A 22,804-nucleotide genomic window follows, 5' to 3' on the forward strand; every position below is an offset into this window, starting at 1 on the left:
TTCCATTGTTCCCAGAAAACTGTCTATACAAATCGCGAGAATTGTGCCTTCGGAATCTATCATGCGAATGAAAATCGAACCGTTACTATTCTTTGTTACTATAACTACGTAACAAAGAATTCAGTATCTACGAAACGGACGTTAAACATTCAAGACGAGTGAATCATTCCTACGAAGAATCGAACGTGTTTGCGATCGCGCGAAACGTCGCAGCTCCGCAAGCGCACCGTGCCCGCGCGAATAGTTCAATTACAATAGGGAAAGCAGGGGGAAAGACAGCAGGGAATAAAAAAAATATGTTATTCCGTAATCGACCAAGTTATTCTCGTTCCGCGGTAAACATCGCGCGATTCGCTATTGACGCGGACGACGGCGGCGGCCGGCATCGATACAGGAGAGCCGATTTCGATGCACCTCGGCCGCGCAGCAGGCGGGAAAGAGAGGAAAAGATCGCGCGCAGGAGAGACCTGCGCAGGCGTGTGCACGCGCGCAAGCTGGCAAGTTGTTTTCCATCGGTGGCCCGTCAATAGGCGCGTTGCATTATAGCGGCGAGACGCGACGCGACGCGACGCGGTTTCCGCCCGAGAGGACTGTCCATTCGAAGACGCAATACGCGTTCCTTCCATCACTATATAAAGCAGCCTCCGTTCGATTCGTCCCTGGCTCGGTCTCTATTCATTCGGCCTGTGTCGTTCCTGTCGCGCGCCGTGAATACCGATTTACCTGTCGACTGCGCAGACCGAACTTCTCTCTCCTCTTCCCTCCCCTCGCCGGAGCGAGCCACGGCCCGCCGTCGATTCACGCGGGGCGAGCACGCCGTGCGATGCGTTTAATTTCGCACGGAAGTTTACCGCGAATACGAAGCGAGTCCCTCCGTACAATACGCCGCTCGAGTATCCGGGGAATCGAGGTCGAGAGAATCGAATCAGCCCTGTGGATCGAGAGATCTCGCCCGTTCCAACGGTTCCCGGCGCGACTCGCGGCTTAGAATCGGGAATTCGGAGCGCGAGACCGGCCTGAACGCTTCGGGAAATTGTCAGTTGACGCGCTCCGTGGCGCGTGTGCCATTTATGGAATGGAATTTTTGGAGGGGTTTTCTGAGACGCGTCAAAGAATGGTACACGCGAAATAAGAATAAAGAAATAATATTAACCCTTTGAACTCTGAAGGCTCCGATATTGCACCAGTTGTATCAAATATTATAATGAATCGAAACTACCCTAAAATTATTAGATTTTCCACACATCCAAATTTTGTAGAAGGAAAATAAAAGGAGAAACTTCTCATTTTCGCTGGGAATACTATAAAAATTAGTCGCAGTTTCTGATAGATAGAGTGCTAAGGGTTAAAATATATTAACCCTTTGCACTCGAAAGTTTTTTACTAGAAATATTCAATATTCCCTGATGAGACACAGACGATGTCCTTTGAAACTAATTAATGAGAAAACTTATTTTATTTCAATATTCTATATATTGATGCATCACACAAAGCATAATATTATACATAAGACTTTATAATTTTGCAAATCAAATCAAGTGGTGACAGAGTCATTACGAAGTCGAATATTTAAATCAAACAGCTTTGTCTTAGCGCAAAGACTCAAAAGTCAGCAGAAGCTTGAGTGTAACTTCATCATTGAAAAACTCAGTGCACTTTCCGCAAGATACCGAAACTTCCGGTGGCAGGGAACCTGTTAAAGAAACGCCTGACACAAGAAGGCGAACAGCTGGAGATTGCACGCTGTTCGATCAAAGGTTTCGTCAGCAACATCTCAGCGAAAGCAACAGTGGAGCGTCCGCTGTTGAGGCGGGTAGATCTCGGCAGGCACGTTTAAGAATTCATAATCGCGACGAGCGAACGGACACGTCGCGAGGCACGTCGCGCGACGTACGCGAGACGATCGCCTCGCACGCGCAGGCACGAGAAAAATGCGCCTACTTTAACGTGTGGAAATCTTGCGAGCCCAGGCGAGGACGTTCGACGCTACCGGTCAAAATGGCCCACTTGGAAATTCCTCTGACAATTACTGCAATGGTAGAGCTACTTAGGAAACTATGAAACACGCTTTGTACAATGACAATAGGTACTACAGATCTGAATCCATATTATCCTTTATAATCAATTTTCAATGAGTCACTCCTTGGTAATTACTCGAGCGTTCTTTGCAACCACATTTTTCACAATTCCCCGTCAAGTAGGGAGTACCGGTACTCGCGTGTTACGCTTCCCGTTGAATTGCAAATCGCGCGAGATCAATGGAAATAATCGTAACCCGATAAGCGGAGTTAAGATCGTCGGAACTGCGACACGCTTCGTGCGCGACGCGAATAAACGCTCAAGGTTGGCCGAGGGTGTCGAACAGCGCGTCCCGTTTCTTTCCGCCGTTAAAAGGAGAAAAACGAGAACGTTAATAACGATTTTACAACGTTACACGCTCGTCGTCTCTCCGAACGAAAAAGATATGCTAACGATCCCCGGCGGTCGGGCTCGGAATAAGTCCCCGGTCGGGCAGGTAGATGAAATTATTCGAACCGTGGAATATCGGAAAAATGCGCATAAGTTAAGCGCAGAGGATACGTCCGTGATGGGCCATCGCGAAAGAGAGACGCGGATGGTTATGGGACGTTGAAATTCTTTCGGAGGGAGACATTCTGAAGGAAATAATCTGAGGCTGCTGCTCGGTTATGGCTTGGGCTGGGTCGGGATTTAACGAGCCACGGAATGAGCTGAGTCACAGGACACGCTGCTGGGAGACCGAGCCGTGCAGTCCTCCTCTTCCCTTGCCTCGCCGAGCTAATAAAAATAAAACAATGTAGGGCCGAGCTTATTCGGCGAAGCCATTCTACTTTAACCGAGCGTTAGAGTTCGGTGTATACCGTGGACCTGGTATTAGCCCTTCGCACTAGACAATATTTTTCATTAACACTAGATTTACGGAACCCGTCAATTTGATATTGCATTTTTTAATTGTTTATTTAGTGTCAGTTTAAGTCGATTTTGATTCGTGCAATTATGCGAATACGCGTTGCAATAGTCTGGTTTTGACTGCCACTTCACCCGAATTCGGGCGACATTATATTTCACAGAAACGTGGACATTAATTTCTTTCATGACGTATCGAACCGAATTTTGTTGGATACATAAGATACAAGAAAGACGGTGGAGCAATTATTAAGAAGATTTCTCAGTTTCTGATTAATAGAGAAAACTGTTTCGAGTACATGGGAGTTTCGATGAGTGTTGGCAGTCAAAGTGTTAACCCTTTTAGTGCCGGGCGAAAATAACCGGACGAATTTACTAAGGTTTGGGAAAAAGCTCGTAAAAAACCGAACTAAAAATGATATTTACATCATTCAAAAAGCAACGTTCTCTTGCGATAAAATTAAACCATTTGTAACGTTTTAAAAATTTATTTTCAGAGAGAGTTCTCCCGCAATGCGAATGGTAAGGCGCTATTGGATGCGCTACTGATCCGATATATCGTCGTCCGGCATTGAAAGGGTTAAAATCGAGTGCAGGAACGAGCCGAGTGATCGACAAGCGAACGAACGAGGCCGGGCGTAACCGGCGAGCAACAGTTGCAGCGCTCAGGTTGGCAGAAACGTCGCGAACGCGCGGGACACCTTATGCGGCGACGCGTGCTATTATCCGTTCAAGCATTCACGATTAAGCTATCATTGCAGTTCGGTCGAGTGACTGAATTGCATGATTGATCGGTCGTTCGGAATCGTTTGATTTATTTTGATACGGTAAATCATGGGACTGACCTCGGTGCTCGTCGGCCCCAGGAGGTCATCGCGGCGAATCGTTCCGTATTTTCGACCAATTGCGAGACGCCCGGAGATTTCGATAACGTTTAACCCTTCGAGCTCGAAGGCTCCGGAGCGGAGCTATATTTAACGCTAAAACCACCGACCAGTTGAACTGACATTTTCAAATTTTTTCTACGGGGACTCTAAGAACGCTATTGAGATTTCAATTGATTGATTCGATTCGCCTATTACCAAATCAATTTAATGATCTCGCATAGAAGCATCTGTTATCTTTTTAATCATTAGCACAATATATTCAATAACAAAATTTTGTTATTGAATATATTGTGCTATTACATTTGTATCTATAATCAATAAGATAATAAAATACGACTTTGACTCTTTTTTCTATGTTTATTATAGAAATATGATTGTACTGTAACATTTGTATCTATAATCAATAACAGACATAATAAAATACGTCTTTCACTCTTCGTTCTATGTTTATTATAGAAATATGATTCTATTCGTAATACTAACAATATAGAACGGCTATTATCATTTGTACGGATATTCAGCAGCATCGGACGGCTATAGCGGGATTTCCATGGTGTTAAGCTCGAAACGAAAGAAAAGCACTTCCGTTTGGTACCGGGATTCCCGACACGGCCTGGCCTACTGAGTCCGACGATCGGTCAACGAAACCAAACCCAGGTAGGGGGTAATGCGCGGCTACTTCACGCTTGAGGCAGGTCGGCCTCCGCTTTAAATCACCGGAAACGCGCAGGTAGAGAAGATACGGGCAAGCCGTGCCCTCTCCACGCCAAATTCCCGGCTTTCAAAACAATTTCGCGTCGATTGCTTTACGGTTGACAGTTTTCCCTTTTCCCCAACGTGGCACGAGCAACGCCACATCCGGGGAAATTAGGCGTTTCCTGAATGACCGTGTCACAGAACTCGAGACGAACACGAGAACAAAGGTTCCCGACGAGCCCCTCGCTCGTCGACACGTTGACGACACGTTGACGACTCAATCGGCACTCGGCGAAGTACTCCTGTAATCTGAGCAATTTTCCCGGCGACATGGAAATCGAGATTTTTCACTCGCTGTCCCGAGAAAATGATGTCATTGAGAAAATGAATTTTTCAATTTACGTACGATTTCTATACATTTAAATCCTCAGTCCCAGAGTCTAGCAATCACTAGGTTGCAGAATAGAATCGGTTTTTGAGTAACATTCGATGGATGTTATAGTACATACCTAGAAATTGAAAACCGTGCATAGGGTTCACACGTTTAACCCTTTGCACTCGGAAGTTTTTCCACTAAAAATATTTCAATATTTTCTGATGAGAGAAACACGATATTTTGTGAAACTAACTCGACCAGAAATTCACGTACATTGAGAAACAAAGCTATTTTATTTCAATATTTCTCAGATTGATGCATTATACGGAGTATAATATTAAATATCAAATTTTATAGTATATGTGGTGAGTGAGAGACCTCTCGAGTGCAAAGGGTTAAACTTCGATTTCCACTGTGCAACCCACGTCTTAGAGCAGGAGTCTTTATCAGCATCCTCTTTCTACTCTAGGTCGCTCGATAGCTAAGCTGAAGAAGCTTTGACTGGCTGGTCCTCCATCTTTCCTTGCAAATTATTCATCGATTGACCAATTACCAAAGCTATAAACACGACGAGACTTGAAATCGGTGTATACAAAATCAGTGTACATAGCCTAAAGCAAGTAAAACCATCGTTCCTCGCCTCAAATCTCTAATTTCACAGACGTCTCGCCATCCGTTACAATGGCGCTCTTCACGCCGTTTAACCTGATCGTGTCAACCAAAGTTCGCAGTCGTCGGATCAGATGTCCCGACACAGTTCTCGAATTTCTCGTTTCGATCAAATTTTTACATCTCCGGGACGACCGCGCAAAATGCAACGCACGCGTACACGCTTATGCGAAAGAAACACGGTGCGAGAGACGGAGGAAAAGAGACGAGCGCGACCTCGATCGAATTTACCGCAGCATTCTCCGCGACGAGATCTGCTTTCTCTCATTACTACGCCGTCATGAAAGTATAATACTTATGCTCGATGGAGCACCGAGAGATCTCGGTACCGCTGGTTATTGCAAAAGTGCAAATGCGATTCCCCGTTATCCCCACCGTAGCAACCCTACGTGTCCGAGCGCGAGCGCGCGCGCCCGTTGCGCGTTGCGCGCGATGCAATTATAATGTATCGCTTTCGTAGTCGACTTTTCATGCTCGGTACGTATCGCGGATGCCGGTCGCGGATAAATCGGACCGGAAACGAGTTTAGCGTGCTGGAGAAACGTCGGAAACAATCGATTGTCCCGAGGCGCAAATGGCTCAACCGGCGAACTTCGCGGGCGCATGCGTGCCACGTACGATCCGCTATGCACTAACACGCCCACCCGTTCCCCTCTTTAACACCCTTCTTTTCCCGATGCAAATCGCACGCCGAAAAAACCTACGCGACTTCGATGTATATTGGATGTGTAGATATACAGATGTACTGGCGCGTTCGGTGGATATTTGAATTAAATTGAACGTGCCCATTTGCGAATGGAATCCCTGGAAAGTGTGCCGTTGAGAGAAAATTGGGAAATCTCGATATAGAGGAATTACATTTCAAAGTTACGTGCTTCGCTTGGTCTTTTTAGCCCTTTAAACTCTGCAGGCTCCAATATTGCACCAGTTGTATCAAATATTTTAATGAATCAAAACTACCCTAAAATTATTCGATTTTCCACGTATCCAAATTTTGAACTAAGGAAAATAAAAGATCGAAGGAATGTTACAGCATTTTTCATTTTAACTAGAGATACCATAAAAATTAGTTGCAGTTGCTGATCAATTACAAAACTATCTGGAGTGCTAAAGGTTAATGAAATATTTAGTTATATTCATGTTCTTGATCATTTTCATTTCGGTAGTTCCTTTGTTCTCGCTTTTGCTATTTTCTTATAGAAATTCGCGCGTACCATGGTACACGTGGCATTGAACGTGTCGAAGAGAGGTACCGAATCAGCGAATCGATGAAACTGTTTGTCTGGCCAAAAACGTGATCAGTTTCATTTTGTACGTTTCTGTCTACAGCCCTTTGCTTCTCTACGGTTACCGTTTAGTTTTATTCCAACAGGCACTTGTACAGCAATGTTCTCTACAACTGCTACTATATGTATGTTAAATTATAATTGAATCCAAATAACGTTGATGCGAGCTACGCGATGGAAAAACGATAGACTTAACCCTATTTTATTCGTAGTATCACGATTGTACCATTTAAAGGTAACATTTCAATGACTCCCAAATATTCTTGAATAAATAAATGCGTCATATTAACACATTGCATACTGGTTAATTTTCAGAAAACTGAATTGTGATGGCAATTTTCAGTGAGGTCAACTTATATCACTATACACAGAAAAACTCAGATATCATATTGTTATGTAATATATTTTAAATAGATAATCAGTTCGAATTAAATTTTATGTTTCTCCAATGCTGTGGTAATTAGCGAAGTTACAGCCGAGTGTCTTTATATAAAAAAGAGATTTCTCGTTACCGGTACGCAATGTGTTAAGCTGTAATTGAATGAACTAACGTCGACGTGAACCTCAAAGTGAGAAACCAAGAACACTTTGAACCGCAAAGGGTTAACAGAATCATCAGCGGCGTTTCAGCGGCGTTTCAGCTAACTTTCGCGCCGAAAATCGCGAGGCCAGACGACGACGCGACCGAGGCAACTCGCCAAGAAAGCGTGAGAGGCGACACACGAAACTGAGAGGATTCCTGCTCTCAGGATTTTTCATAACCCACTTATTCCGAGGCGTTATCCGACAGCACGCGCGCGCTGCCCGGCGTCTACGCGTCCGCGTCTTCCTTCTCTTTGTTTCGTCGACGGTATGCGAGGTATGCATCGTTTCAAGGACTTCTGAACACGCCCAAGAAAAAATTCAGCCGCTCTGCTCTACGGGCAATTTTCTTTCGGTCCGAACGAAATTGCCCCTTCTGATTCGACGCGTAATCGAGGAATGATATATTTGAATTTATTGGAAATATCATTACCATTTGTGAAATGGTAAAACGTAAGACGATATGAGAATATATATAAAAGTTACCAAAAACTTGAACGTTACTTAATATTTTATTCGAAACATTCGTGCAATTTGTAAGCAAGATATAACCGGAACTTCCGGTGGCGCGGAATGTATTGAATGTTTATTTAACCCTGTGCGCTCGGAAGTTTATCGCTAGAAACATTCGATATTTTCCGATGAGACATAGACGAAACAATTTGAAACGAACTAATGAGAAATTAAATAACATATGTAAATTAAGAAACAGCTATGTTATATAAATATTTGATATATTGACATTATATAGATTTTATAGAATTAATTTTTATAGATTACATTGCGTCCATCTTTTATTTTCTGCAAAATTTTGATGTATGGAGAATCTAATAATTTTAGAGTAGTTTCTTTAAGGTTCGTTAAAATATATGTACTATAACTGGTGCAATATTAGAGCGTACAGAGTTCAAAGGGTTAATATTATATACGACACTTCGTAATTTTGTTACACCAAATGAAACGTTGACTGAGAGTCACCTCTCGAGCGCGAAGGGTTAATAGACTGTCTAGGGAATATTGTCGAGGACAATACGAGGGTGGAGGGAAAAGTCTGAAACGTATTTCGTCGGCGAGGGGCAAAAGGTCAAGAACGGAGAGAGAATTCCGACGCGCGTAGAAAGCATTTCTAAGTGAAACATGGCCACCGTTCCGCACCGGGGCAAAATTGGTCAAGTCGGCCAATTGATCCGGCCCACTCCGCGCGTTATTTATACCTATCTTGGTAATGATTAGTTCAATAGGAACTTCCTCTTTTGTTTCAGTTCTGCTGCTTTACTATTGGAACAAGCGTCCGTTACGAAAGGGACTTTTGCCGTGATTCTTTATATGGGAATGCAATCTGCGAATCGTTCGAGCCTCCGGACTCGAATCGCTCCGGTGTTCCGGCAGAGAACAAAGGAAAGATTTTCCGATTCCTTCCGACCTTCGAATCCTGCTACAACCCATCCTCGAAAAACTTCAAAGGTTAACATTAACGATAAAACTACCCAATCGAATTGCCTTTTTCTAATTTTTTTATAGAAACCTTAAAAGTGGATCTACTGAGATTCCGACTAATTTATAATTGTCTGCCTATTACAATAACAATTTCTTCAGTGATTCCACAGAGAACTTGTTTTCTCAATTTTTAACATTTAATATTAAAATTTAATATTTATTCTCAATTTTCAATATTTCATTATTTCAAAAAGAAATCAGGAATGGTCATTTTGGCCCATCTGTTCCAGCGTCATTTTTTCTGAAAACTGAATATACCGTCGATTTGAATTACGGAGTCCCTTTACAATGACCCCTTAAAACCTAACGTGATTTATTGTCTCCGTTTCATTGAGCTACAAATGAAAGATGCGTCGCGAATTTACATATGAACTATAACTGACGGGAAAGTATCAGCAAGCGACGAGCGAAACGTAATTGATCAAATAAACTATAATTATTATATTAATCGCTACGTATATAACGTTATTATATTAATTATTACAACAGCGTCGGGGGACGACGCGGTTACCAAGCGGGTACCGGAAGTGGAGGCGTCGGCAACGGTCGACAATCACGACCGAATTACATAAAGCACAATTGTCCCATGGGGTGCTCGAAAATAGCCGAAACAAGGCCACGCCCCGAACTGCCGAAAAAGAAAAAGAAAAATGTACAAGAATCATCGTACACGTCAGAAATATAATCCGAATTTATTTCAATCGACCGGAGTGGAGTCGTCGAAAGGTCGGCGCAGAGACGAGACGCATTTTTTGGAGGTTAGGTCGGCTCGGACACCGCTCGAGCGCGACGTCACGGCCGGACGCCGTAACTGTCGCCGTTATCGAGAAAGAACGGCGCGGACAGATCGGGGATTAGCCAGAGAACATCGGACTGCTGAAAATCTGTTTTCCGAACCCTCTACAAACATTATCTCTGGTCCCGTTGCGGCCGAGGGGCGACGGGGCGGGGGTGTGGCGTGGGGGAGAAAGAGGTTATGTTCAACAGATGTCGTGGAAGACCCCCAAACACGTCGGAGAAGCGACCAGATGAAAAGGAACGGCGCGGGCAGGCCAGCAGGGGAAAAGAGGGTTCACCGAAAATATTTCAAAAGTGGCGATATCTCGGTGCCACGGAAATTCCATTCGTTCCGACAGACGTACATATTTATACTTCGTCACGAGCCCCCGCTCGGCGGCAACCGGAACACGAGCGGATTTTCGTTTGTCGAAAGTCTCGTACGATACAGTTGCGTCATACATTTGCATATGCGTACTACATCGGAAAGGAAACAAACATTGCGCGATTTCCAACGAAGGGAAAAGAGGTTATAATCGGTGCAGATATGTACGCGGCGAGATACCGATGAAAAAATACGAATGCCCCGCTTGCAGTGGAGCTTCGCGCAGATATGAGAGTCACTGTTTTAACGCGTCGCCGGAGCTTTTTCCATATATGGTGTTTTACGTTAACTGCGAACCGACGCCGTTGTGAACGCGATAAATGGGTTGGAATATGTGTGCACGCGGTGTGATGCGATTGAACGCGTCGGTCATCGGTGACCGACGACCCGACGGAGATTCGCTCGTCGGACACCGGTGGCCGGAGCGGTTCGAACGTGTATCGCGCGCGCGACTTGTATCGTGTCCCTTACGTCGATATAAATAAATCTATGACGAGACGCGCGTAAACAGCCGCGAGACGGCCGAGAGATACCGTGACCCAGGAGCGTCTTGAAAACAAGCGAAAGTGTACTGTATCTCGGAACGAATAATCTCGCGTCCGTTCCGGCGGCGAGGCACTAAAAATACAGCGGGACGACACCGATTTCACCATCGTGGAAGAAAAGATCTTTTCGCGGGCCACGGGCCACGGCGATATCGATTCGCGCGTATCGTTTCCCGAAACGAGTGTAACTGGCCTGCGTGCAGGCCAGTGGCGCTCAACCCGTGCACCGCGAGAGATTTAAAACTAATTTTAAATTCCCAGCGAAGTTCACGCTTCTACCGTGTGAATATTAATGCGTAAACCCATTGTTTGATAGATTTACAAACTGTACTTAGTAAAATATTCGCACGTCTAGTGCGTCAAGGAGGTTTGAGAACCACTGTTTTAAGCGGTAACCGCATAAGACGTCAAACCACCGAGGGAATATTGCACGCGAGTCTCGAGACGTGATTCAATATTGGACCATATGTCTGGTACAGATGAACGTGTTAATTTCAATATTATAAAACATTCTCAGACAGACCTAAACAATGTCTAAAAAAACTGTAAGGTATAGAGGTTAGGACGCTGGACAAGCTCTTTTTTTACTTTTGTGCGGCGTGTGAAAAGAAAAGAAAAAATCAAATTGTTCGATGAAAATGTAAATTGTGGCTGGAAATTGATACTCCGTAGGCATCACCGGCCATGTTCGACGCGTCGCGAAGTGGAATACACGGGGAACGCTCGCAGACTTTGCGTCGCGTCCGTTCGGCGACAGAAAAACACGCGTAGAACGGCGGTACGAGCGCGGCTTTAGTGGAACGCCAACTCTCGGTTGACGCGTGAATCCCGTCGAGCTGACAATGAGCCGAGGCAAAGGCGGTGTGCGTTGCGGCGTGGTACGGTGTGCGCCAAAAGCACGCACGCACACTAGAGCCCGTGTGCGAGTGCACGCATGGCGTCTTTCCATCTCCCCGAAAACGGAACGCGCAGGATCAAGGCTTACGGGGGCATTTTGCTCTGTTCAACTTGGAAGCCCTCCAACGAGCTACCCTTGCCTCGGTGCTCCCCACGCGACACACACGCACGCACACATATACACACAGAACACTCACACCACCGGGGAACCCGTTTTAAAAGTCCGTAGGAATGCGTGCCGCCGCTGGGCCTTTCACCTCTTTCGCGAGAAAATGTATTTTCATGCTTTTCGATTGCGTGCCCTCTCCGCCGCGCTCGCGTCCCGGCCGGATATCAAATTTTACGATGGAAAACGAGGAGAAATCGCGCGCGCAAGCGCGAGCGCGGCCGCTAATTGTTACCTCGAAATTACGAATAATGGAAGTTAATGGAACTCGTTCTCGTCCGGCTGATCGCGATCTATGGCGAGACGACTTCTGCCAGCGTCGCGAACGTCGGGGCAGGCTCGAACGAGAAATTCCGTGTAAACGACGCCGACGATCGTGACGCTAGATCGATTCGGTCGAACACCTCGGATATACGTGTTATGGTTCTAGAACCCCGGGTGTAAACAGTGCACTCTGTCTCCGGGAAGTTCGAAACGCAAAGGTCACTGGGTATACTCGCCGGGGAATACCCGGGGACACAAAGGTCCGAGCGCGAAGAATGGACGGTAAATATGAAAGCTGAAAGCTCTATACGTTCCAAGCTGGAAGAAGAAGAAGTTGTACCGGGCTTTCGCGCCCAGTCGACACGGTACGGAGCACCGGGTTCGACCGGGGAAATCCTTCATCGAGATAACCGTCGTAAATCGGTCGTGCGATAGGAACGAGCGACGAGCGGCGTCGGACGTATCGGGGAGCGCACGCGAACGCGGCGGAGGCGCGTTTAAATACTGCTCGGGGTACACAGAGGTTGACAAGGGTCGCCATTTTGAAATAATCGGGAAAAGGATCCACCTCCTGTGCCTTTCTGCGTGCACGTCGGATCGGAGCTCGAATAAAACCGTGCGTGCTCCACCGTCGACGTCGAGGCGAAATCGTCCGGACTCGATACGAAAGTCGAAGGGACTCACCCGGAAGAAACGCGACGCCCGGGAGCATTGTACCCGTCATCGATCATCCGTTGTTCCCATTAACCGAGGAACGTACGCGGCCGAGTTCGAAACCCGCGTTCGAGTCCGCACGGTTCCAAGTCGAAAGAGAATATGAGGACTCACCTCGTATTTGATGCCGTTGAGCCGCAACCACGTCTCCACCTTGAGACAGTACGGCGAGAGGGAGGGCAGGACCGGCGTCCGGGGGAACTGATACAGATAAACAATGTCCTTCTCGAAGTTGGTTTTGTGCACGCTGATAGCCTTGGTGGGCGCCGGCGATGCCGCGGTGGCCGCGGCGTCCCCGGTCTCTTCCTTTTTCCCACTTTCTTCCTTCTTCGCGGCGTCTTTCTCCTCCTGCTTGTTGTCCGGCGGCGTTTCGTCCTTCAACGCCTCCTTCATCTCCTTCACGTCCTTAATCTCCTTGCTCTCCGGGCCGGTGTTCTCCGTCTCCGTTGCCATCGTCATGCCGACTTATACTTTTTCCACGCAGCGGGCCTCGACCGGTACTCGGGTTCGGAATACAAGTACGCTTCCTCGTGACGTGCGTGCAAGCGAGCGGGCGAGCGGGCGAGCGGGCGGGCCGAACGAACGAAGGTATACAACTTCTCGGGCGACACTGGACAGACTTATCGTCTCTCGAAGAGGAGCCGCGCACCACACAAACGTACGCCGGGTACTCGTCGATCCCTCTGCTCGCCGGCCGGTTCTTTCTCGTTGCTGCCCCGTTCTGTCCGCGGCTCTTGTCCCCCCAACTGGAAGCGGCGCTGCGCATGCGCCAGCGCCACACCCCACTGCCGCCGCCATATTTAATTGGTCCGCCACCCCTGCCCGGTCCGCGCGCTCGCCGGTCTCCCTTCGACCGGCAGATGACTCTCTCTCTCGCTCGTTCCCGTCGGAGCCGGCTCCCCCCGCACTTCGCCGCACCCCCTCGCCGGCCTACACGCGGAACCCCCATAAACAGGGTCCTTCGCCATGGTTACTCCCGTCTGGCAACACTGCCGCCACCGCCACCTCAAGAGGGCAGAACGAACGAGCAACTTTGTATTTAGCGCTGGCCGGATCCTGAGAAATGACCTATTTCGGGTTTCTCCGCTAGCAGCCCTCGCGGACGCGTTTCCCAGCTTCCGCTTCCGAGGCGACTCGACGGATCGCGTCTCGATTCCGACGGCACCGCGATTGAAAATCGATTCGAATCTCGGCGACGCGCTCGCTCTCTCGTCGATACGAGGCTCCGCTACTCTTCGACCGTTTACTGCCTCTACCGTTAGGCGTGTACACCTTGCTCCGCTATTCGAATATTCCTCCGTTAACGCTGCAACTGCCGAGCGTTTAGTACGATTAATATGTAATCAATATGAAAATTGTAATTATTGATTATCATCTGTTTCTTCGGACATTCGTTATAGTATTCAACTACTTTCGAGATCGTTTCGAATGTTCAATGCTTTGATATCAATAATTATGAAATAACGTTGAAACCCTTTGCACTCGAGAGGTGACCCTCACCACTTGATTTCATCCAAAACTGTAAAATTCGATACTTAATATTAAACTTCGTATAATGCAATTCGAGAAATATCCAAATATAATAGCTTTGTCCTTCAATATAAGTATGATTTCTCGTCGAGTTAGTTTCACAAAGTATCTCTATCTCATCAGAAAATCTTAAAATATTTCCAATGAAAAACTTCCGGCAAAGGGTTAAACGGCAATCCCGTAGAAGCTACGTTATCCTCAAATTACTAAGTTCGTTTAGCAGAACTATTTCGAAACTATTTTAGTTGAAATCTGGACGTATGAAATCGTTAGAGTCTCTGTAACATGAAACAGATCGAACTGCATTTTTGGACAGTCGTTCGACGGAGTTCGAAGATCGTTTAACGGGCTCGTATCCTCTCGGCTCTGGAGCAAACGACTCCGTCCAGCTGTGCATCTCGCTCCCGGCAGAGCCGGCAACGCCGCGCCAGACCGGCGTAACAACGAACCCCTTTTCACGGATTACTTTTTTCCACTCTCTGGCCGATAGACTCCATTTGGAAAACTACCTGCCGCGAGTTGCGCCGCCCATGGGCGCACGCAAACTCTCCCCGAATCACTCGATAGTCCCCGGGTTCTTTGCTTTTGTCTTTGCGCTTGGATCCTCCCGCTCCCTCCGCTGCCGCGGACCATCTCTCGATCCCTTCGCCGTGTCCTTCTCGCTCTGCCGGGGGAACATCGCGCCGAGATTGTGGAGTCTGTGAAAGCGGGATTACGCTCCTTTGTGGGCTACGCGGCGAGCCCCCAATGGACGCGGAGGACCACCGAAATATGATAAACAGATTGAATTCGTACGAGTTTAATACGTTCACTTGCAGCGCTTGTTTCGGCGACGGTCTTCTCAATTATATTTTCTATCCAATTAATCTTCTAAATGGAATCATAGAAAAATGAAGCTGAAACGAGTTATCAACCACCGAAATATGATAAATAGATTGAACTCGTACGCGTTTAACGCGTTCACTTGCGGCGCTTAATTCGGCAACGGTCTCTTCAATTATACTTTCTTCAATCTAATTAATCTTGTAAATAGAAAAATGAAATTGAAACGAGTCATTGAGATTCTAAGTATAACGTAGTTGATAATTTCTAATATGCGTGGGATTTATTTCATTATCATGTAAAACATAGGATTACGGCCGTCACAAATATGTGACGCTAGCGAACGTGTTAAGGGAATTTTGAAACTATATTGCATTTAATAAGTTTTTGGAATGCCTTTTAACCCCTCGCCGCTACCATTTAACAGCGAAATCCGAGTCATCATTGTTAGCGTTATCACAAAGTAGAACTAAAGACGCGTCTTCAAGGGAACTCAGGGAAAAATCATTCGTGACTGAAGGTTTACCTGAAAGTCATTGTCTAAATTGTAATTAAAATCACTGTATAAAGTCACAGTGCGCTGTGGTATCGACTGGAGAACAGAATCGGATCGAGATCCCTGATCTTCCCGATAACTGAGTTTATCATTGAAAAAATCAGTGCACTTTCTAAGCAATGTATAACTGAAATTTCGGAAAACGTAATAAATCGTGGAGTTCAATATTTCCTCCAGATACAGAGGAATTTTCCCTTCGACGGAAACATCTCGCTGGATTATTGCTTCGACACGATAATGAAAACAAACAGTGGGAAAGGGTTGAATCGTTAGCACCTCGCCGTTCCTTGAATGAAACCGCACGTGGATCGGGCCGGGTGCACGGGGCAGAATGAAGACCGTCTTAAAAGTGAATAAAAATTTATTTACTTCTGACGTTTATATAATATTCCCCACATACTCATGACAAATTCGTATCGTTGTCCATACTGTGCGCGTTATCCGTTGAAATATTCTTGTACAACGATCAGAGGACCACTAACAAATTCATTCGCCTATGCCGAGGATTCACTGAACGGCGAGTAGATTAACAATAATTAACAAGCCGTCGAAATAGTCGGATCAGACCTGGGCACTGGTTCAATCGAATCCTTGAAACGCGATTCCCAGTTTCTTTTCAAATCACCGTGCAAACAGCTGCCTTGGAATTACCATTTCTTTTCAGATTGGTATGCATAGAATTATTTGCTTTGCAAATCGCGCGTTTCCACGTCGCACATTCCATCTGTTTTAATCGAAACGAGATTTCGGTTGGATTTCACGTTAGAACTACCGAGCGATCGTTACCGACTTATCGCTAATGATCCACAGAAATTAGGATAATACTTGACATTTTCAATATCTCGCGATAGCGCGTTTACAACTGAAACATTCGGAAGATAAGTCGACTTAACCAGTCTGGCAGTTCTAGCGTTAAAACAAGGTTGCCTTCTGCCGATTGTTCCTGAAACGCGACCGACTTGTTCCTTTTTCCCTTTATTCGAAACAGTTAATGCCCATGGCTGATTCGGATGCCGTCGTTGCTTCGCGAAGCCTCGAACGAATCTGTCTTCGGTGTTTCGCGGCAGCCTCTTAAAATAGAAGATCCGAGGAAAGGGACAAACGATCCGACACGAAATATTCATCGCTCGCCATACTTCCTCGGTACAGGGAAAATCGGATCGACTTCGCGACTGCGACTGAAATGGCCGATGGTCAACGATAAAACGAAATACTGACATCAATTCAGGGTGGCCAATAAATTCCCGGGAAATGCCGACGTTAACGCTAGAACCACCGAATCATCGAATCGCTTTCCACTTTCCCATAGAAGCGACGAGGCCGCGCTCGCCGGTGGAAACTTCGCGATAAATAAGTTTGCTCAACGGACAGTTCGATAAGTACCGTCGTCCCTTCCAAATATTTGTAAAAGAAGGAATCCTGAACGGGTCGTTTCAAGCCGTCGAATGTTTTAATATTTTTTTAAGAAACAGACGTAACAAACGTTTCACCCAGTTCTAGTATTAATATCGTCATTACAAACTCGCTGATAGTACGATTAAAACGAAAAGAGGTGACAGGCGTCTAAAATACACAGAGATAAATAAGTACAATTAACCGATTAAGAATTAGCGCGCGTAAGTTCTTTGAGAAGTTATTCGCCACTCTAATAAATACTATCTGCAACGGTGCGGCTCCGGAATGGTTCGATTAAATGCGATCGTGTTTGATAATTACGTATCGAGTCATCACGTTTTATAACGCGTGCGTACATATAATGTGTGCGGTGAAAAAAGAAAGGGGAGGGGAGACCACGATCGAAAAACAACACGGCTCCCCGTATTGAATGATCTCGACACTCGAGATTACAAGGGATCGATTGATCCGCACCGAACCGTCGATCGATTCCCTCGCATTCGTTGCCACCGCAGATTTATTCTAAATTATGAGCTGCGATTATTTTTCGTCTCACCGTGATTTCTACTTGTAATTTATATTATGCTCGGCGCGTGTTAAGGAGAAGTATTTGCGATGGATCGGGGTATCGTGAAGGTATTTATTCATCAATTTCTAATTCCTCTTTTTCTTCTTTTAAATAAGAAATACTGTTGTAAACGCGCGCATCGTCGCTCTTAATTGAAACGGGTTCTCCCTACTGAACATTGCACCTCGATGATCCTCGCGTCAACGCGTTGACCGCCCCGCGTCGGTCACCGGTGACCGGCGTCGAATTTTAAAATCGCCATGATCACTGACGAAAGAAATATTTGATTCGTTAGTAGACAATATTTCACAAGAATCGTTATCAAATAATTCATAATTAGGAATCAGTGAGAATAATGAAAATTCTCGTGGCGGTCAACGCTGAACCTCCGCGTGCATCGATTCGTCACCTCGGTTAGTCGTTGAGCTAAATTAAACGTCGCCAATAAAATGCAACAGACAGCGTTAAATACTTTTCGTTAGAGATTAGCCGGAAGCTAGGGGAAAAAAAGAGGGTAATTGCACTTAATCCAGTCGGAATGATATCAGGCAGTATCGATATTATCCTATTGCTCCTCGTAATCAGAGATGAACGTGCGTTCGATCGCCGCCGATTTATCTGAAAAGATTCGACACCGTTAGATTGTTGCACATCGTGCGGCGCAGCTTTGTCTCGGCACACACTGTATTTACACGTGCTCGCAATCGTTTACAATTTCGTTTACTCAATTGCCACTGTCGTCGCAGGTGTTCGTGCGAATGTAACGTTTCAATCTGGCGTATATAATTTTCTTCACAAAAATCACAAGATTTCAGTTAAAATTTAAAGTCAACGTTACTTGAGAATCGTTCAAATGTTTTCGAACGGTCGTAAAAGAAATTCGAAATGGTCGCTCCAGCGTTAACGCGCAGAACAATCGCACATTGAAATGCAACGCGGCAATTCATTTTTCATTTCGCAGCAACACCTGCGGTCGCACAACATAAATTACGTTACGTAGTTAGCGAAGTCGGTTGCTTCGTATGCAACAACCTAACAAGTCTCTCGCACGCTACCGGAAATATATATTGTTATCACGTTGACCTATTAACGCTAACCGTACCGCGAACCGGTCGAATGATCGGTTTCAAAATTTCAAATCCTGTCGTTCCTTTTCGTTTCGCTGAACAATGCTGCTCTTTCCTTTGGTTCGTCTAACTTTAGCCTTGATTTGCAGTTATTTGACTGGTCACGGTACGAGCAAGTATATACAATAATTATCAATACGGTAAAAATAACGTGGACAAATATTAAATTCGACGTGAGAGACAATCACACGTTCAAGTGATATAATAAGTATTTCCAATAGAGCCGATTACCAAATACTGAGACATACTTTTCGTTGAATTTTTCACTTTTTCTTTCTGAGCTGCGATTAACAGACTACTGTCTCGTGAATGGATGTTACATGCTTGCCCCATGATCGTGCACGGAAGCGGAAAAGTTCACTTTTCCGTGGAACAGTCCGGTGATCGGTGCGAATGAACGTTCGTTCCGATGACGACGACCGTTCGACGTTGACACGCATTTTGCCGATCGTTCGCGGCGAAAACGGAAATCATACGGAGGTAAGTTAGGCCAAAGCGAAAAACTGTGGACGCATTCGTTCAACCCTTAACGTTCCCACCCTCCGTGATCGACACTAATACCTCTGTTATTCAAAAGAGCGATCTTCAACACGTTTTGCGCCGTGAAACCGAGAATCTCTGTTCCTCGAGCCGACAAAAATTCGTTACTTCCTTGACACGATTGTTTGGCTATTGAAAATAATTAACTCTAATCATCAATAATTTATTAAAAATATTAATCGCGCGTGATGCTCGCGGTGATGACACGAAACGTGTTAACGATGCGAAACGCACTTCGAATGAATGTTCAACGAATTTCGGATTGCACTCGTTTCGATCGATTAGGAGAAAGAAATTTTTAATCGTGATTCGTTAGCTGCACGCAAATCAGTGTGTGTTACACCTAAAACGATGTATAATTACAGTTGACAATAAATACACATATACAAACAGGGGACAGTGGTTACTTCGACGTTGCTCCCTTCGGGTGTTCGAAAATGAAAGGACGCAAATCTTACTTTCTACGAATTGTACAATCAAAGAAACTGTCGTGACAAATTACACGTAGGAAGTATTCGTTGATGAAAATCATTGTGGTACGGTATACCTAATTTATTTGCTAGTATTATACTGTAGTATCTAAGGTTTTTTAGTGTAGTTTAGTTTAGTTTAAGAAGCGTGAATGCGAGGATGAGTGTCAGCGAAGGACAAGAGAAAAAGGACAGTTGTGCCAGGTTATAGAGAATTTGGCCCGCGCGACGTCGCGGGCCCGGGGGCTGATGGTGTTCGGGTTTTTAGGGGGTGTGTTCGAGAGTTCCTTGAGAGTGTGCGAGCGAGAAGAATGCTTCTGGGGGGAGAGAATGATTTTTCAGTTGGAATGTCTGGAAGAATATCGACGCGGAGTCGTGTGTTCGCCTTCGTGGCGTTAACTTGTGAGTCGTGTGTCGTGAGTCGGTCAAGGTAAAACGTTGTTCACTGTACATCTCTAGATTTCATTAATAAATACTTAGCGATTAGTTTTCTAATCTCAGTTCTTTTTTTCCACAAATCAAACAGTTTATAATACGAATACGTCGAGGGACGAATTTATTTTCTACTTCGGCAGACCTGGTCGTTAAACAGACTCGTTAAAAATTAATATTAAAATACTGGATAGTTTCGTTAACGCAGGGAAACGTAATATAATTCCTCTAATAACTAATTTCCAAATGATTCGCCTATTCGGCAATTACCGGTTCCACGTGAAAAGTTTCCAACCCTCTATGGGCCGAATTTTTAACGATTATAACAAAATCTGCGCAGTACAAAATTAATAAATATCCACATACGAATACGAATTAACAATGTATTCGATAGTTTCCATAATTTCATCGAATAAATATATTTCGTAACTTTCAGGTTACAATGACGAACTTTCACGCGTGAGCGCATAAAAGTTGCAGTTAATCGATTGCCTCATTTTATTCGCCACTTTGACTGCAAAATGAAATAAATCAACAAGATGCCGATATACTGATACGTGACTTCAAAGTTACATGTGCCTACAGAGGGTTAAAATGCGTATTCGAATGATTAAAATACACCTGTCAATAAATTATTCCTAAAATGAAAGCGACGGAGGTACACGAGAACAATTGAACGTTCGAGTTGTCCCGTGTGAGATTATCTGGCCAGGCCTGCCATTCGATCGCGTTAAAAACAAAAGCTGGAAAAAATGGACAGCGGCGTGTCGAACAGAAATGTTTATCATAGACAGAAAGGGAATCATCCCTTATCGGACAGCTGGCCCCGCTTTCTCGGATAAGCGAACAGGTGATCTAGCACTGTGACTCTTAACGAGTGTTTTGCGTTCGATCGCCTAGAAGGTGGTGGGATCGCGTGTGCGTATGTGTGCGTATGTGTGTGTGGATCGTTAAGGGTCAAGTAAAGCTGTAAATAAAAAAAAAGAAAGGAAAACAAGAAACGTATACTCGTAGAACGAAGGGAAAAGAAAAGAAGAATGAGAAAAGAAAATAGAGAAGAGTGAAAGATCGAGAACAAAGCAGTGATGCTGATCTGCGCAACTACTTACGTTGGAAGTAATTATCACATCCTAGGAAGTCGCTATAAGGGAACGAGCTATCCGGGTATGAACTTTTACAAGTATTCCCGATTATCTCGTTCGGTTTCGGTTTCAATAATCTGCAATTAGTAAATTTATTTAAAGGACACCGCTTTACCCCCATCGTTCAGGAGTTGCTAGATCCAATTAGAAAATTTTCATGTAACCTTCGTAACGGCCTCTCTTTCTCTCTCGCACGCATACACGCTCTTTCTCTCTCTCTCTTTCTGTCTTTCCCTTTCACTCACTCCCTTAGCACTAAAACTACCAGAGGGGTCAAATGACCCATGCCTGATGTCTTTTTGCAATTATTAGGTAACAAATGTTTCTCTGAGAAATTATTGAAGAAATTCATTTAGCACTACGCAAATTGAATTGTACATTAAAGCCTGAACAGATGCACTCTCGGAGTTTCTATAGCGAAATTTTCAAAAGTCAATTGATGTGCTCGGTAGTTTTAGCGTTAACACGTTCGCTACCAGCGTTTCTTGGTGAAGACCTCGATATTTTATTCTATCCAATGAATCTAAGCAAAGTGAAACAGATGAAACTGGAACGAGTTATGAGTTTCTGAATATACTGCTTATAACTGTAAATAAAAAATAAAAGATTAATTTCATTTGCAGCTGAGAAATGACGCTGGCAGCGACCGCGTTGAGATACTCTGCCAATAGTGGAAAACCGGGGACTAATTCGAATTACAGTAAAAGTTCGTTCGCGCACGAATTCTATCGACATGGACCATTGAAAGCAACGTTTTCTTTTTCCTTCCTTTCCTCCCTCTCTCCCTCTGTCTCTCCCTCTCTCCCTTGGAAGTGAACCGCGTAACCTACATAAGAATATTCTTCTTGAACGCGTTGTCTCCTCCGCTTTTCCGTTAGCACACGTCTTTTTTTTCTGTTTTCTTTTTCTTCGTTTCTCTATATATGTGTATGTACTTCGTGGTATATTAATCAGAGCAACACACGCTACTGCAAATTCTTTTACGAGACTCTACGTAAAGATCCCGTTTGCTTCGGGCACGAAAAGAAAAGGACACGTTTCCTTAGCTGATAAAAGACGACTCTAAGTCGTAGATCCCCTGTCCGACGGACGTTCACTCTATTCAATATACAATTCCTTAAATGGAATTACATTCGATTTAAATTACAAAAAATACACAGAATGCGTAATACGTATAAAAACTGTTGTATGCGTCACATAATTATATTAATCTATATATATTCCTCGGTTGTAATCGGACTTCGAGATGAAACCGTTCCATCCCATATAGAAACAGAATGCGAAACTCTAGTAGAGAAGTCGATGAAAACTTCTACCTTTTGATGATTTCTTTCATTCCACCGTTAAACGTCGTAGAATTTGGACATTGTTTCACAGCATCATTTGAATTCCCAGCAGCACGTCGAAGCCTGATTGCAACGAGGAATCGAATCGGTCAGATGATTTTATATTGCGTTATCAATGACCACCAGATTACACCTAGTATAATGGCTATATGCTGCTGATACATCACGGGCTAGTGATTATACACGTAACTAAAACCATAATAATCGTTA

The 22,804-nt window shown here is 44.8% G+C and overlaps 2 protein-coding genes across 11 annotated transcripts in view; both read right to left on the reverse strand.

Moving 5' to 3' along the window:
- The window catches only part of fax (failed axon connections), a 44,984-nt gene extending 31,576 nt beyond the window's left edge, over positions 1-13,408 (reverse strand). For both annotated transcript variants that reach the window (XM_031988368.2, XM_031988367.2), the window contains exon 1: positions 12,781-13,408. In XM_031988368.2, the coding sequence (XP_031844228.1) occupies positions 12,781-13,125 (345 nt within the window). In that variant the 5' untranslated portion in view covers positions 13,126-13,408. The remainder of the gene's footprint in view (positions 1-12,780) is intronic.
- Evi5 (ecotropic viral integration site 5) overlaps positions 1-22,804 on the reverse strand; it is a 63,470-nt gene that overhangs the window by 27,843 nt on the left and 12,823 nt on the right. For 3 of the 9 annotated variants that reach the window (XM_031988400.2, XM_031988399.2, XM_076372126.1), the window contains one exon: positions 17,055-18,155. In XM_031988400.2, coding sequence (XP_031844260.2) covers positions 17,964-18,155 — 192 coding nt within the window. In that variant the 3' untranslated portion in view covers positions 17,055-17,963. Of the gene's footprint in view, positions 1-17,054; positions 21,326-22,804 lie in introns of those variants that run through there. The other 6 variants (XM_031988401.2, XM_031988402.2, XR_004236052.2 and 3 more) reach the window with 5 other exon arrangements.

The sequence above is a fragment of the Nomia melanderi genome, chromosome 11, assembly GCF_051020985.1.
Source record: "Nomia melanderi isolate GNS246 chromosome 11, iyNomMela1, whole genome shotgun sequence".
Taxonomy (NCBI): domain Eukaryota; kingdom Metazoa; phylum Arthropoda; class Insecta; order Hymenoptera; family Halictidae; genus Nomia; species Nomia melanderi.